The 15,595-nt window shown below is 44.7% G+C and overlaps 1 protein-coding gene across 3 annotated transcripts in view; it reads left to right on the forward strand.

The window, feature by feature from the left end:
* Positions 1 to 15,595, forward strand: part of LOC136629094 (zinc finger protein 84-like) — a 341,525-nt gene that overhangs the window by 156,731 nt on the left and 169,199 nt on the right. The window contains exons 1-5 of one of the 3 annotated variants that reach the window (XM_066605217.1): positions 8,540 to 8,743; positions 11,369 to 11,472; positions 11,671 to 11,850; positions 11,933 to 12,056; positions 12,139 to 12,203. In XM_066605217.1, the coding sequence (XP_066461314.1) occupies positions 11,377 to 11,472; positions 11,671 to 11,850; positions 11,933 to 12,056; positions 12,139 to 12,203 (465 nt within the window). In that variant the 5' untranslated portion in view covers positions 8,540 to 8,743; positions 11,369 to 11,376. Of the gene's footprint in view, positions 8,744 to 11,368; positions 11,473 to 11,670; positions 11,851 to 11,932; positions 12,057 to 12,138; positions 12,204 to 15,595 lie in introns of those variants that run through there. The other 2 variants (XM_066605219.1, XM_066605218.1) reach the window with 2 other exon arrangements.

Below are 15,595 nucleotides of genomic sequence, written 5' to 3' on the forward strand. Positions count from 1 at the left end.
AGAGGACATCCTGGAAGAGGGGGGGGGGGGCTACTGTCGGGACTTGAACCTTGAAACTCTTTTGCTGCAGGCACTGACCCTTATTAAGCTAACCAGTTTGTGAACACTTTCCCTGCATATACCTTGTTCTCTTATCCCAGTCAACTAGCCCTGGTCTCTTGTTCCTGATCCCACCTCTTACTTGACTGCATGTCCTATAAAAGCCTGGCTTTGCCACTCCCGCAATGCGTGATTATTGTGTTCCACCACCTTGATCAAGCTCCTGTTTCTCCTGCTCCTCTACTGCATACTGATACCTGCTGCTGACCTTTGGCTTCTATTGACTATGCTTCCGTCTAATCCTATTTCTACTGCATACTGATATCTGCTGCTGACCTTTTGGCTTCCATCGACTACACTTCCATCTCATCCCATTTGTACTTCATACCGTGATTTCCTGATAACGACTCATGGCTATTCTAACTACTCTCCAGTGACCGCCTCGGCTACTACACCTCAGGCTCCAATGCAGCATCGGTAAGACGCGACACATGGGGAGTATCATGCACAATTGGTTATAACTGGCAATTTGAAGTAGAATTTTTTTAGGGGATAAAATACTGCTAGTATGGTGATTTACGTATATTAGTGTAAAACTCTATATAATGACAATGGGTGCAGCACTGGAGCTGATTAACAACTGAACAACTAAAAACAGTAAGTGCGAGTACGTTTATTCTAGTAGGTAGCACTACTGAGATGAAGTCGAAAGGTGATTGAAGTGCCGATGAAGGAGTGACAGGGGTCAGACGGATGATGGGTGCAGCGGTAATTGCTGGAAAGAGTGTTGTGCCAATAACAAGAAAAATTAAATGGTCAAAGCATTAGGCTTACTGGAGGCATCAGGAATGGAGTGCTACCCATACTGTTAGAAGAATGACGGGTGCAGCCAATAGAGGAACACATAACATTCAGTGAATGAGAGACATGTTGCCAAGGCACTCCCAGTGTTTGCCACCCTGAGCATGCTCAGTTGACTTAATTGGGCTAATAGAATAATAATCTCCACAGAACTGAGGCATTGCCTGCAACAGTAACCCTGAGCATGCTCAGTTGATCAAATTGGGCTGATAGAATAAAAATCTCCCCAATGCAGAGGCGTTGTCAGTATATCAAAATTGTCAAATAGAATTGAAAAGGTCTAGATGTAGGTATAATTTGCACTATGATAGCCAAGCAATCAATACTAGCGCAATGTCACAGAGCATTCCCACTCACTTTAAATGTGCTAAAATGAATTAAATTATATTCCTCTCTAATACTTACTCTTTCACAGTCGTAGCGGCATAAAGTCGACAACCGGATATATGATTATGTGAAAACAATTAAAAAATATGAAATATGAAAATTAAAGGGGTTGTCCCGCGAAAGCAAGTGGGTCTATACACTTCTGTATGGCCATATTAATGCACTTTGTAATGTACATTGTGCATTAATTATGAGCCATACAGAAGTTATCAGAAATTATTCACTTACCTGTTCCGTTGCTAGCGTCCTCATCTCCATGGTGCCGTCTAATTTTCAGCGTCTAATCGCCGGATTAGACGCGCTTGCGCAGTCCGGTCTTCTTCTTTTCTCAATGGGGCCGCTCGTGCCGGAGAGCGGCTCCGTGTAGCTCCGCCCCGTCACGTGCCGATTCCAGCCAATCAGGAGGCTGGAATCGGAAATGGACCGCACAGAAGCCCTGCGGTCCATTTTGGGGCTCGCTCATCTCCAAATAATACTCAATAGTATCAAGTGTCAAAAATAGACATTCAAATAAATGCCCCCAAGAAAAACCCTTGTTCAGTCCCAAGGGTGTTTTGCTCTAGCGGTGAAAGATCCATCTCGTCTCTTCTTTCAATGGGATAGCATTTAGATTGCCCTTCCTTCGGCCCAAGTGCACCTGACATATACCACAGAACGTCAAGCTAACAGTTTTTCCACCATGTGCTTCATTTATATACCTAGATACTGGCGTTTCTGCTCTAATTCTAATACTTCTTTGAAATCCTGTTTCCGAACTCCTGTATAGTCTTATCGACACATATTTTAGGGCATGGCCAGATCGCCACGTACACTACAGCTCTACTTCTGCAGTTTATGGAGTTTTCTATGGCATATGTCTTGTTATCAATGGGATTTCTAAAAGATGTTGTTTTCATTACCACAGAGCAAAAGTAACTATTCCCACATGGTGGGCAACCTAGTGTCTGTCTTATCCATCCCATAGTACAAGACTAAGGGGACCCTGAAAAATATATGTGAATAAGCATGTCCTTTAAACTACGACCACGGCGGAAGGTGATGCTTGGAGAGGTATTGAAAGCTTCAGATAGATCTGCGTCAGATAAAAGGATAGGCCAATACTTCTGTGGAATAGAATAAATCTGGTCTGTGTTGCCATCATATGTCCCGATATACTTAATCCTGCCAGTTCTGGTGTTGTCAGTATTCTTCCTTCCAGGATACAGGAGGGTATTACATTCTGTATGTTTAGCCCTGTTGTAAGCTTTACTTAGACACGCAGATGGATATCCACTACGTCTACATTTTGATAGTGTATCACACTGTAATTTTGAAGAAGTCTGAACAATTTCTCCTCGTTTCAAATACTGACCAGTTGGTATATCTTTTTTCAATGTTGGCGGATGCAAGAGACTGTTGTAGCGGAAAATGCCAGTCTGGATTCTACCTTAACTATCCAATCTGATATTAAGATCAAGAAATTGAATATGCGACTCATGCTGATATGTAAATTGCATACCAATAGTATTGTTATTTAAATCCCGTAGATATTGTATCCTACGTAGTGAGTAATCAGTTAGTTAAGTTTCCCAACTTCTGATGAAAGCTGTATCAGTGTGTATTCGGTGTGAGATTAATTCTCAGCTAATTATAAACCAGATTATCTTGGAGATACAGTTAGGGCCAGAAATATTTGGACAGTAACACAATTTTCGCGAGTTGGGCTCTGCATGCCACCGCATTGGATTTGAAATGAAGCCTCTACAACAGAATTCAAGTGCAGATTGTAACGTTTAATTTAAAGGGTTGAACAAAAATATCTGATAAAAAATGTAGGAATTGTACACATTTCTTTACAAACACTCCACATTTTAGGAGCTCAAAAGTAATTGGACAAATAAACATAACCCAAACAAAATATTTTTTTTTCAATATTTTGTTGCGAATCCTTTGGAGGCAATCACTGCCTTAAGTCTGGAACCCATGGACATCACCAAACGCTGGGTTTCCTCCTTCTTAATGCTTTGCCAGGCCTTTACAGCCGCAGCCTTCAGGTCTTGCTTGTTTGTGGGTCTTTCCGTCTGAAGTCTGGATTTGAGCAAGTGAAATGCATGCTCAATTGGGTTAAGATCTGGTGATTGACTTGGCCATTGCAGAATGTTCCACTTTTTTGCACTCATGAACTCCTGGGTAGCTTTGGCTGTATGCTTGGGGTCATTGTCCATCTGTACTGTGAAGCGCCGTCCGATCAACTTTGCAGCATTTGGCTGAATCTGGGCTGAAAGTATATCCCGGTACACTTCAGAATTCTTCCGGCTACTCTTGTCTGCTGTTATGACATCAATAAACACAAGTGACCCAGTGCCATTGAAAGCCATGCATGCCCATGCCATCACGTTGCCTCCACCATGTTTTACAGAGGATGTGATGTGCCTTGGATCATGTGCCGTTCCCTTTCTTCTCCAAACTTTTTTCTTCCCATCATTCTGGTACAGGTTGATCTTTGTCTCATCTGTCCATAGAATACTTTTCCAGAACTGGGCTGGCTTCTTGAGGTGTTTTTCGGCAAATTTAACTCTGGCCTGTCTATTTTTGGAATTGATGAATGGTTTGCATCTAGATGTGAACCCTTTGTATTTACTTGCATGGAGTCTTCTCTTTACTGTTGACTTAGAGACAGATACACCTACTTCCCTGAGAGTGTTCTGGACTTCAGTTGATGTTGTGAACGGGTTCTTCTTCACCAAAGAAAGTATGCGGCGATCATCCACCACCGTTGTCTTCCGTGGACGCCCAGGCCTTTTTGAGTTCCCAAGCTCACCAGTGAATTCCTTTTTTCTCAGAATGTACCCGACTGTTGATTTTGCTACTCCAAGCATGTCTGCTATCTCTCTGATGGATTTTTTCTTTTTTTTCAGCCTCAGGATGTTCTGCTTCACCTCAATTGAGAGTTCCTTTGACCGCATGTTGTCTGGTCACAGCAACAGCTTCCAAATCCCAAACCACACACCTGGAATCAACCCCAGACCTTTTAACTACTTAATTGATTACAGGTTAACGAGGGAGACGCCGTCTGAGTTAATTGCAGCCCTTAGAGTCCATTGTCCAATTACTTTTGGTCCCTTGAAAAAGAGGAGGCTATGCATTACAGAGGTATGATTCCTAAACCCTTTCTCCGATTTGGATGTGGAAACTCTCATATTGCAGCTGGGAGTGTGCACTTTCAGCCCATATTATATATATCATTGTATTTCTGAACATGTTTTTGTAAACCGCTAAAATAACAAAACTTGCGTCACTGTCCAAATATTTCTGGCCCTAACTGTACATGTCAAAACTTGCTACCTCCCACCAGAATCTGATATATTGCTTGTATGTTTTATAGAAGTTTTTAAAAGTTAGATGGATATCTAATTGATGATTACCTATATCCCCCGTAGAGAAGACCTGTGCCATCTCATTATTTACATCCCTTAAATTAATGCCCTGTGTCAAAAAAACAGCCCGGAAGCGTTTCAGACACCAGATTGAAACCTCAGGTATGGTAGCCACAGATCTAGAGAGTAGTCAGGGAAGAGCCAGGAGTCGGCAACAGTAGGTATCAGGTCGCAGTACAAGGGAGAAGGTGGGTAGCGTTGTCAGGTTGAAAGCCAGAGGTCAGATAGCAGGAGGTCTCAGTTGTTTGTAGAAGAGCAGGCTGATGGTGGAGTTTGATTAAGGCTATGCAGCACAATAATCATACTCTGAGGGAGTGTCAGGGCCAGGCTTATTTAGTGTGACTAATCAGAGGCAGAGGTGGGATCAGTGCATCGTAACGCCTTAAAATATAAAATAGAGTCTGCAGCACACTCGCACATGAATCCTAAATGGCTGAGGCTGAAAATAGGAGTATGCAACACCACTAGAAGGCCATGGCCACAAGCCTCCAGATATAACTTCTCCAGCAAGAGAAGTGACAAAGCTCAAGTGACAAAGACCTCATAGGTCAAAACGTTGCATTTCTAATGGAGGAATAAAAGGATTTTTATCTCTGCACCATGTATGCTGCTGCTTGCTTGATATCTTGCTGCAGAGGTGGGATCAGGCCAGGGGAAAAGATCAGGAAACACAGGATCATTGCTAGGCTTTAGCAGAGGAGCTGTCCAGATGGCTAGATGGCTCAGCAGCGAGAACTTCCAACTGAAGTACAGGAGGTCCTGGTTTTGATCCCAGACAGTAGAACACTCCTTCTAGGATGGCCTCAGGAAATCCCAGGGGCTAGCTTACCCAGATACTTCTTGTGGAATTCCCCGTGAGCCTTGGAGCATGCACGTTTTGGTCCAGCTCCCATAAGTTTTCCTGTGGCCATATCCCTCCCATTGCACCAGATATGCTAGTCTTCCTATGTACCTTCTGTAATTAACGATTTTTTTTCCACTACGAACTCCTCTTGTCCTTGCACTTTTACTGAAGGGGAAGGTGGTTGCTGTCTTCTGCTGAAGGTGTTCTGAAAAGGTTTTAACAAGGGTACATGGAAGACAGGATGAACCCTCAGGCTGCCCAGGAGCTTAAACGGAAAAACACCTGGCTGATTTTTGTTGTGATTTCTTATAAGCATCTTGGGTTTCCCATAAGGCTTCCTTCAACTTCTTGTGATTGACAGACAGGACAGGAGTATTGATGGGAAGGCAATGAGTGAAGACATGTGTACCATAATTGGCGTAGAATGGGAGCTGTGTTTGGCATTGTTGTAGGTGAACTCAACCATCTGTAAATAATCCACCCATTCGTCCTGGATGCATATTATCATCTTCATCAGCACTTCGGCCCTATTCACGAATCAGGTTGCTGGAATTGTGAAACAGACAACCCAAACAACCGATCACATGGTTCTGAGTCTCAATTCCAGCAATCAGGTTGCTGGAATTGCTGAATAGGGCCGAAGTGCTGATGAAGATGGTAATATGCATCCTGGATATAGGAAATGGAGCAGCTGAGATACTGCTTGAGATTCTGGTTCATTCTCTTGGTCTGGCCGCTAGACTGGGGATGAAGGCAGAAGAAAGATTTATGATAGTTCCCAGGGCTGTACAGAAGTTTTTCCAGAACCTTGATGTGAAGTGAACCCCTCTGTCAGCGACCACATCATCAGGAGTTCCATGTAGTCTGAAAACATTTCAGATCATCAACTCTGTGGTGTGCTCGGTGGTGGGAATTCCTTTGATGGGAGTGTAATGGGCCATATTCGTAAGTGAGTCAACGACAACAAGAATGATGGTCATTCCTTTTGAGAGGGACAGATCCACCATGATGTCCATAGACATAGATCCCCATGGCCCAGATGGAACTGAAAGGGGTTGTAGAAAACCCAGAGGGTGAGCCTGTGGTGTCTTGTTCTAAGCACATACGTCACAATAGGTGACTTAACTCTTTACATCCCTCATGTAGTCAGGCCACAAGAAGGAATGAAGCCTCAGTTCCAAACTTTTTGTGACCCCAAGGTAACCGGCAAACTTGGAGTAATGGACCAGTTTAAGGACTTCAAGTCGACCAGCCTCCGAAACATATAGTTGGTCTTTTTGCATCCACAGTCCATTCTTTAAAGCAAGCTCCACATTCTTAGAGGGACACCTTGGGAAAGGGTAATTTTCATATGCTTCTTTAAACCTTGCTAGTAAGTATTCTAAGTGCAGAATACCCCAAAAATTGTTTGGGGACAGAATAGTGCAGCCTGTGTTTGACCCTCCTTTAGGCTGCGAAACAATCCTTGCCATTTCTGAAACCGGGTCAGTAGGATACGTGAAAGTAAAGCCGTGTGAACAACAGGGCCAACATGCTTGTCTCACTGATAACCTCTTGGCTGTACAAAGAAATTATAAGTTGTTATGGTCAGTAAGAACTGTTACTGGATGATGGGCTCCTTCCAGGAGGTGTGTAAGCGTCTGACTCACATGTATTAGCTGCAGGTCGGGGGGGGGGGGGGGGTAATCAGGGATGTACCAGGAGTCAGCAACAGGAGGTCTCGGTTTGTAGTACAAATGGATGAGGCAGCTAAAGTATTCAGATGGAAAGCCAGAAGTCGGTATCAGGAAGTCTTGTCACAATAGAAGAGGAGCAGGCAGAAATGTATTTAGAAAATCACTGCTGGGAAGCAGAATAATCATGCACTGAGGATGCGGTAGGGCCCAGCTTTAATAGTAAGTGCAATCAGGAACAGAGGCAGGGTCAGGACCAGGAGACAGAAACTAGGTAACTGGGATTAGGAAACAAGGCTGAGAGTCATACAAGGGAACTGTCCACAAGCTAGATAGCTCAGCAGTGAGAGCTACGGGTTGGAGTGCAGGAGGTCCCCGATTCGATTTCGATTTCTTGATGGCGCTATCTTTCAGTTCTCGCTACAGTACTCTTAAAGGAAGGCAATGGTCCTCGACTCCCAGTTGATAGAGGGATTATCAGTAATAAGCCAGAGGTCCCCAGAATCTTTGGAAATTTAGGAGAAGAGGTGAGCTGGAAGCTCATTGTTTCTTGATGGCCAGGTTTCATGTGGAGCTCCATTTCATTGTACATTACACACATACAGCTCTGCTACATCCACAATACACATACAGTACAGGGGCGTGTACATTACACACATACAGCTTTGCTACATCCACAATACACATACAGTACAGGGGCGTGTACATGACACACACCCAGCTCTGCTACATCCACAATACACATATAGTACAGGAGCGTGTACATTACACACATACAGCTCTGCTACATCCACAATACACATACAGTACAGGGGCGTGCACATTACACACATACAGCTCTGCTACATCCACAATACACATACAGTACAGGAGCGTGTACATTACACACACAGCTCTACTACATCCACAATACACATACAGTACAGGAGCGTGTACATTACACATACAGCTCTGCTACATCCACAATACACATACAGTACAGGAGCGTGTACATTACACACATACAGCTCTGCTACATCCACAATACACATACAGTACAGGAGCGTGTACATTACACACATACAGCTCTGCTACATCCACAATACACATACAGTACAGGAGCGTGTACATTACACACATACAGCTTTGCTACATCCACAATACACATACAGTACAGGAGCGTGTACATTACACACATACAGCTCTGCTACATCCACAATACACAGTGCACCCCCTGCTCATCCAGCAGCAGAGTCCTGCAGATACTGATCCCCCTGGTCATGTGATCCCTGACTCCTCCCACACATGTGATCACATGATGGTGACGTCATCACAGGTCCTGGAAGCTCACGGCTGTCTGGCTCTGCGGCTGGAGGTCTCTGGGAGTCCTGATTGAGTCTATAGGCGGAGGTCGGCCCCTCTGCCCACTAGCGCCTCCTGCTGTCTGGAAGACTCTTCTCGCATCCCCCGAACATCCCGGAGCTTCCTGGCCAGATGATTCCCTCTGGTGGTCTCTGTAGTATATAGACCCCCGTATCAGCGAGGTGAGACCAGTGGGAGGTAGCGGGGGATTCTGCCTGTGAGGAGAGCTCCAGAGTCTCCTGCTCGTCCAGTAAAGACCCCGCTATGTTGTGTAGAAGCCTTCTATAGTCTAGATGGAGAGAGCGCCCCCTTGTTACAGTCCTGGGTATAACTAGATGCTGGGAGATCTCTGTAGTGTCACCTGATATATCTATACATAGTCATTAGAGCGCCGCCTACTGCGTTTCCCTGAAAATAACACACTGTTTTATATTCATTTTTGCCCCCAAAGTGGTACAGTGTATGATTATTATTTTGGGGGGTGTCTAAATACTTACCTAGCCAATCAGAGACCATGCTCTGAAACAATCACAGCCATTTAGTGAACGCCATCATCAAATGTGTCAGCGCTGAGGACTACACTGAAGACTGCCGGAGAGCCGCAGCCCAGCGTGAGGGACCCGAACGCCGGCTGCTGGATAACTATTGTTGGGTTTTTCTCCATGTAGTTTAGCTAGGGCTTATTTTCAAGAGAGGGCTTATATTTTAGGCTTCTACGGCGATCCTGTTCTCTGCCAACAGCAGACATCAGGTGACCAATCGGAAGCTACAACGTCACCGTTCCAACCTCCTGGCACGATGGAGCCCAGAATGTTTTCCATCGGTCAGCAGAAATGTATGAGACCTTCCTCCTAGTGATATTTGTTATCTCTGTGATGGCAGCGTGGAACGGGTTTCGCTATAGAAGCGGTCGGCCTACTTTCTGCTAAAGATTGGGCCCAAACATGATGCAGTGCAGTGTAAAAAGTATAAACTTTACTGAGGTTTGTGCGGCCTTTTTGATGCCGCAATTCGGACGCTGGTAGACATTTAGGTCGTGGAGTCAGTAAGTAATTAGTACAGAGAAGTAATTAGATGGGAATGGCCTCATCTTCTCTCTCCTATTCTGGAGGATGAAAAACCCCAAGTGTGACAGAAAGTATATTGTGACTGATGAGGGGAAAGGTGGAGGTGATAACATGAAGAAAAGTCCCTGTTCCCCTCCTGTGGGGTGATGTACAGAGACACAGGAAGATCTGATCTGTCTCTGCTCCCTGTAGCTGTCGGCTCCCTGCAGCCCTTCTCACTACACTGAACTGATGTCTCGTTTAGACAGAACGATATCCTTCAGAAAATCATTCAAACGAACAAAACTAAATGACACTCGTTCAGTTTAAACACGAGCCAATGACTGAATGACGAGCCAGAATCAGGAGGTTCTAACTTGTCATTCCGTTTTAGCCGGCATAAAGGAATGTGAAACCCTGAACTATAAGTTGCCGAGGACTGCGTGATTCTCAACGACAAACCTGGGCTGCCCGAGCGCAAATAAGCTGCTGATGACGTCATCAGCTTGTTCCTTCAAGCAAAGGAGATCCTGAGATTCTCAGCCCGTGGAAAAAGCCACAAGGCTCCTTTTAGACAAGCCGATTCCCTTTTGAAGGAGTGAGTGACATCATTGCTAGTGCGTTCGCTCTCATGCAGCCTATATAGACCAGTAGACACATCGTTGACTCGCTCAAAGGAGCATCATTCAGTATCATACAGTCTTTCACATTTGCTGTATAAGCGAATTTGAAAAACTGAATGAGCGTTGTTTAAACAGAACGATAACTGAATGAGCCAACCATGAATTTTTGGCTTGCATAAAATGAAGAACGCACATATGAACTAATACCAAGGAGGCTAGCCATAGATAAGTTCACCACATCATAAAGGAATACAACCCCTACTAGCAAAGCAGTGGATTGCCCTTTATCACCACAGTGCGCCACACTGGCGGGGCATGCTGGGCTTCCTCAGCATATGTAGCACATTGTATGCAAAAAACACACTGGGTGTTAGTTTACTTTTTGGCCAAAACACATAAGCTGACAGTCCGCGGCAAGTCCACCACGCATGCGCCAGAACCTACGCTATCTCACTAATAGCTAAATAAAATCACAGAGGTGAGATTAAAAATGTATAAAGACATAACTCACAGAAAAAGAAGCCAAATACACAGGGCTGGCTCAATTACCATATCCCCTGGTAGCATGCAGAAAGCCAGATTGCAATATGAGGGAGCTAAATGTTCATGTATTGACACAAGACTGTCAAGCCTGATTTTCTAAGACTTTTGGATTTACAACAAGGCCAAGATCAATTCTCTATATGCAAGACAGCCTAAGATAAAGCCTATAGAAACCCAGGAATGACCAGACTGAGAGCTGCAGGTCTGTGCAGCTGTCACTACATCTCCCACTTCACTCTCCTGTATCTCAGGCTGTATTGTGGCCAGGACCAACATTCCACATTATTGGTTTTAAAATCAACATAAAATCGATCCTCCGGCCACAATACAGCCTGAGATACAGCCATTAGTAGCAAGGATGTGATAGGGAAAAAGTAATGCTGGAATGGCTGATTTGTAGTTGCCCCGTTTCCCCAGAGAAAAAATAGCAAGGAAGGACACAGGGGCTGGGAAGCAAATATTACTAATGGGAAAACACTTTTAAATGTTTCCCCTTATTATCTCCAGTTAATTTATTTTTATGTTGTTTGTGTGTGTGTGTGTGTGTGTGTGTGTGTGTGTGTGTGTTACATTGATTCATATTCTTTCCATTCAGGTCCCTACATGACTGATTTATCAAAGATGGAGAAGGACAGAAACAAGATGGCGGAGAGTCTATTCAACCTCACCCTAGAGATACTCTTCCAGCTTACTGGGGAGGTGAGAGATTCTGATGATGTCAGATTACATCATTCTTATCTATGGTAATAACAGATGATGTCACTGGAGAGGGGAGAGAGTCTGATGATGTCACATTACCATAGATAAGAATGATGTAATAACAGATGATGTCACTGGAGAGGTTATGGACTCTGGAAATGTCTGTAGAGATATTTATTAATGTCTCCCCGCATACAGGATTACACAGTAGTGAAGAAGTCCTCTAGTGATGGCTGTCGGGCCCCTGAGTGTGATGGATGGGGAAGACTCCAGAGCCCGATAATGGGGCCCCCATCTTACCCCCTGATACACGAGGATATCAATGTACAGAAGATTCTAGAACTCGCCCACAAGATCATTGAGCTGCTGACTGGAGAGGTGATGCTGCAGGGAATGCTGGGACATTATACAGTAACAGCACTGGAGGCTTCTGGGTAATGACTGTATATTGTGTTGTCAGGTTCCTATAAGGTGTCAGGATGTCACTGTCTATTTCTCCATGGAGGAGTGGGAGTATTTAGAAGGACACAAGGATCTGCACAAGGAGGCCATGATGGAGACCCACCAGCCGCTCCCATCACCAGGTAATAGACAGGACTAAATCTACGGGGACTTTATTATCTGTATGTAAAGAATGACTTCAGTGTCTGTCTGTGTTTCCTCCAGTTCCATCCAGTAAGAGAAGCCCACCAGAGAGAAGTCCCCGTCCGCTTCTTCCACAGGACCATCAGGTAGATGGAGATGTCCCTCTGATCTGTAGAAGGCTGTGAAGCTCTTGTCTTCAGTCTTATTAGATGTCTTCTCCTTGTGTGATGAGGCCGGTGGAGATGGCAGGATTGCCGCTGACCCGAGACCTTACATGTTGTCTGGATCTTCTTCCAGTTTTCTGGCGGTGGAGACTGCTGGTGGGAATAAGGAGCCAACAGGTTGGGTTTATATCTATCTGCTCCTTTATTTTCCCCGAGACAAGCAGCGGATGTGTCTGGTAGACGCTGATCTCCCCCACTGAGACAACGTGCAGCGTGTCTAGCCATGCCAGATATACATGAGTATGAGGTTCCTGAGGGGTCATTGAACCGGCTTCTAGACCTGCAGCTATGTGGCCATAAGAGTAGTTAGAACATAATCCACTCAGACAAGAGGTTTCCTACTGGACCTTCTATGGATAGCTAGCCAGATGTAATGTGGGGAGTCATTATCTAGATCTTCTCAGCACTAGGGCGTGAGCTAACTTTAGGAAGAACTTGAAATTCAAAGGAGTGTATATATCATTAGTATAAAAATAAATGAGAGTTTATAAGAATCTGGGGAGTACAGCAATGCCAAATCCATCTGGCTGTAAATTACAAATAGTTCTCAGAGTAGTCAGATAATCAGTACAGTCACACCTGAGAGTTATTAATAATAGTAATATTTTTTTGTATAGCGCAAACTTGTTCCGCAGCACTTTCAAGCACGGGAAAAACACAGACAGTACAACAATTACCTGTGATATACAATCAGTTTGAAATAATTGGGGTAGGGGTGGTACGGGAGGTACAATAAGGGGGGGGATGAGCCATGGGGGAACACAGGCAGTACTGGAATTTCATGTGGAAATCAGTTATTAGAAAGCAAACGAGGTGGGTGGTAAGGATGTGCAGGGATAGACGTCGTATGTGATAAGCAGGCTGGAAGGTGTGGGGTGTCATAGGGAGGGGCGGGGGACTTGGTTAAGAGATTTGGTATGCCTCCCTGAAGAGGTGCGTTTTTAAGGTGCATCTGAAATTTCGTGCATCAGGAAATGTCCGGATGCCTTGGAATAGAGCGTTCCAGAGGGTGAGTGCTGCTCTGGTGAAGTCCTGTAGGTGAGCATGTGAGGTTCGTATTAGAGGGGTATTTAGTCTGAGTGTGTTAGCGGATCGAAGTGTGTGGGCTGGGTGATGTACGTACAGGTGGGAGGCAATGTATGGTGGCGTGACGCCATGGAGCACTTTGTAGGTGTGGGTTGAGGAGTTTAAATTTAGTTCTGCAGTGGATGGGCAGCCAATGCAGTGACTGGCATAATGCAGAGGCGTCTGAGTAATGGCTGGATAGAAGAATGAGCCTAGCTGACACATTTAGTATGGATTGGAGTGGTGGATGAAGGTCGGCCACAGCTTTACTAATTATTTTAAAATTTTAAACTTCAAACACTGTAGAAGAACTCACATATATCTCCGAACATTAAAACATGTGTGGACCTGAAGCCATATGCCAGCCATCAACTCCCATCAGGCAAGTCCACCTTCAAATCATCTCCCGGTATCATCCACCATCCATAATGGAGGAGCCCATATATCCCTATATTGGGGTTTGACCCCCACCCAACAAAAAGATCTTGCTCCATCCCCTTCTGGAGCCTCAACAGTAATTTGTCCAAGCCCATCTCCGAACATTAAAACATGTGTGGACCTGAAGCCATATGCCAGCTATCAACTCCCATCAGGCAAGTCCACCTTCAAATCATCTCCCGGTATCATCCACCATCCATAATGGAGGAGCCCATGTATCCCTATATTGGGCTTTGACCCCCACCCAACAAAAAGATCTTGCTCCATCCCCTTCTGGAGCCTCAACAGTAATTTGTCCAAGCCCATCTCGTTTAGATGGACACCGTCTGACTACATAAGTCAACTGTAGACCACTTCCAACTGTCTATGTCAAATGACTGCATCCGAACAGCCCCAAATAAAATGATACGATCGAGCATTGACTGTGCATGAAGCCTTCTCGACAGGCTTGGATTCCCACACCCCTTGATACATCACTTACAAAACAATTTCCATCCCCACCAATATGAGCTCCAAAAGGAAATTTGAAACATGCACCAAATTGGCTCTCCTGAGAGCGAAGCTCAGCTAACCATAGGAAGCAAAGAATGTTCCTTCCTACATGAATAATTAAAAATTTGGGCCACTCTAAATTTTGTTGATACTAATTGCTTTTGAAAGTACGTGCGAGCACTGCAGGCTTCTGATGCCCTTCCATTGAACGTCAGCATGGTCCATATCCAGAGCCTTGGCCCACCTAGAATTTATACAAGTGGCCCAGGGAACCACACAGATGGCTGCCGAACATCTGAAAAAAGAGCAAAATGTCAGATCAACAGATATTTTGGATGTAAGCCACAAAACAAGATCATCGCCTCTTCCCAAGCTGCCATTGGGTCGTCACCCCGATATCTGACTGCCCCAAACTACCTTCCGGAGTTTCTCCTATGCCTCCAGACAGCATAGATAAATGGATTCAAACTGGAATCTGGCAATCAGAGACAAGAATTTTTCCCCATTTTACCGGACAGGCAATAATTAAAACACCAACGTGACTGAGCAAACAATCCTGAACATGCTGTGAATGTGAAACCATAAGCCTCTCAGATTCTCAGTTCCAGCATCACAGTCAGTATCTCCCTAACCAGATACAGAACAACAGAAAGGACACCATTATAGGCATTTACTATAGGCCATCTGGACAAGCAGAAGATATGGATGAACTCTTTCTACATCAGATGGCCAAGCTCTCAAAAAACTACGACCTGGTGATCATGGGAGATTTTACCTATCCAGAAATTAGTTGGGAATCTCTCTCATGTAAAAGTAATTCTTATCCTCTCTTAGGGCGCCCACCCACTGGCGATTTTTTTTCCCTGCGAAATTCGCAGCATTTTTTTCTCTGCAGGGGTCTATGGGACTTGTAATGTTAAAATCGCGATCGCGCAAAATCGCGATTTCGCGGTAAATTGCGATTTTGCACGATCGCGATTTTAACATTACAAGTCCCATAGACCCCTGCAGAGAAAAAAATGCTGCGAATTTCGCAGGGAAAAAAATCGCCAGTGGGTGGGCGCCCTTAAGGACAACTTTATCTTCCAAAAGGTAGGAGAGAAAACAAGGAGATCTGCTATCATGGACCTAATTCTTAGCAATAGGGAGGAAATTATTGAGGAAGTAAGAGTGGCTGAGACCTTAGGAGGCAGTGATCATGCTATGCTTGAATTTTGGATAATAAGGGGAGGAAGACCTAAGAGGACTTAGGCCTTAGTCAGACGGGCGTTTTTTCGCGCGATTTGCGGATCGCATGACGGATGCGCATCTGCAAATCG

This window comes from Eleutherodactylus coqui, chromosome 5, assembly GCF_035609145.1.
Source record: "Eleutherodactylus coqui strain aEleCoq1 chromosome 5, aEleCoq1.hap1, whole genome shotgun sequence".
NCBI lineage: Eukaryota > Metazoa > Chordata > Amphibia > Anura > Eleutherodactylidae > Eleutherodactylus > Eleutherodactylus coqui.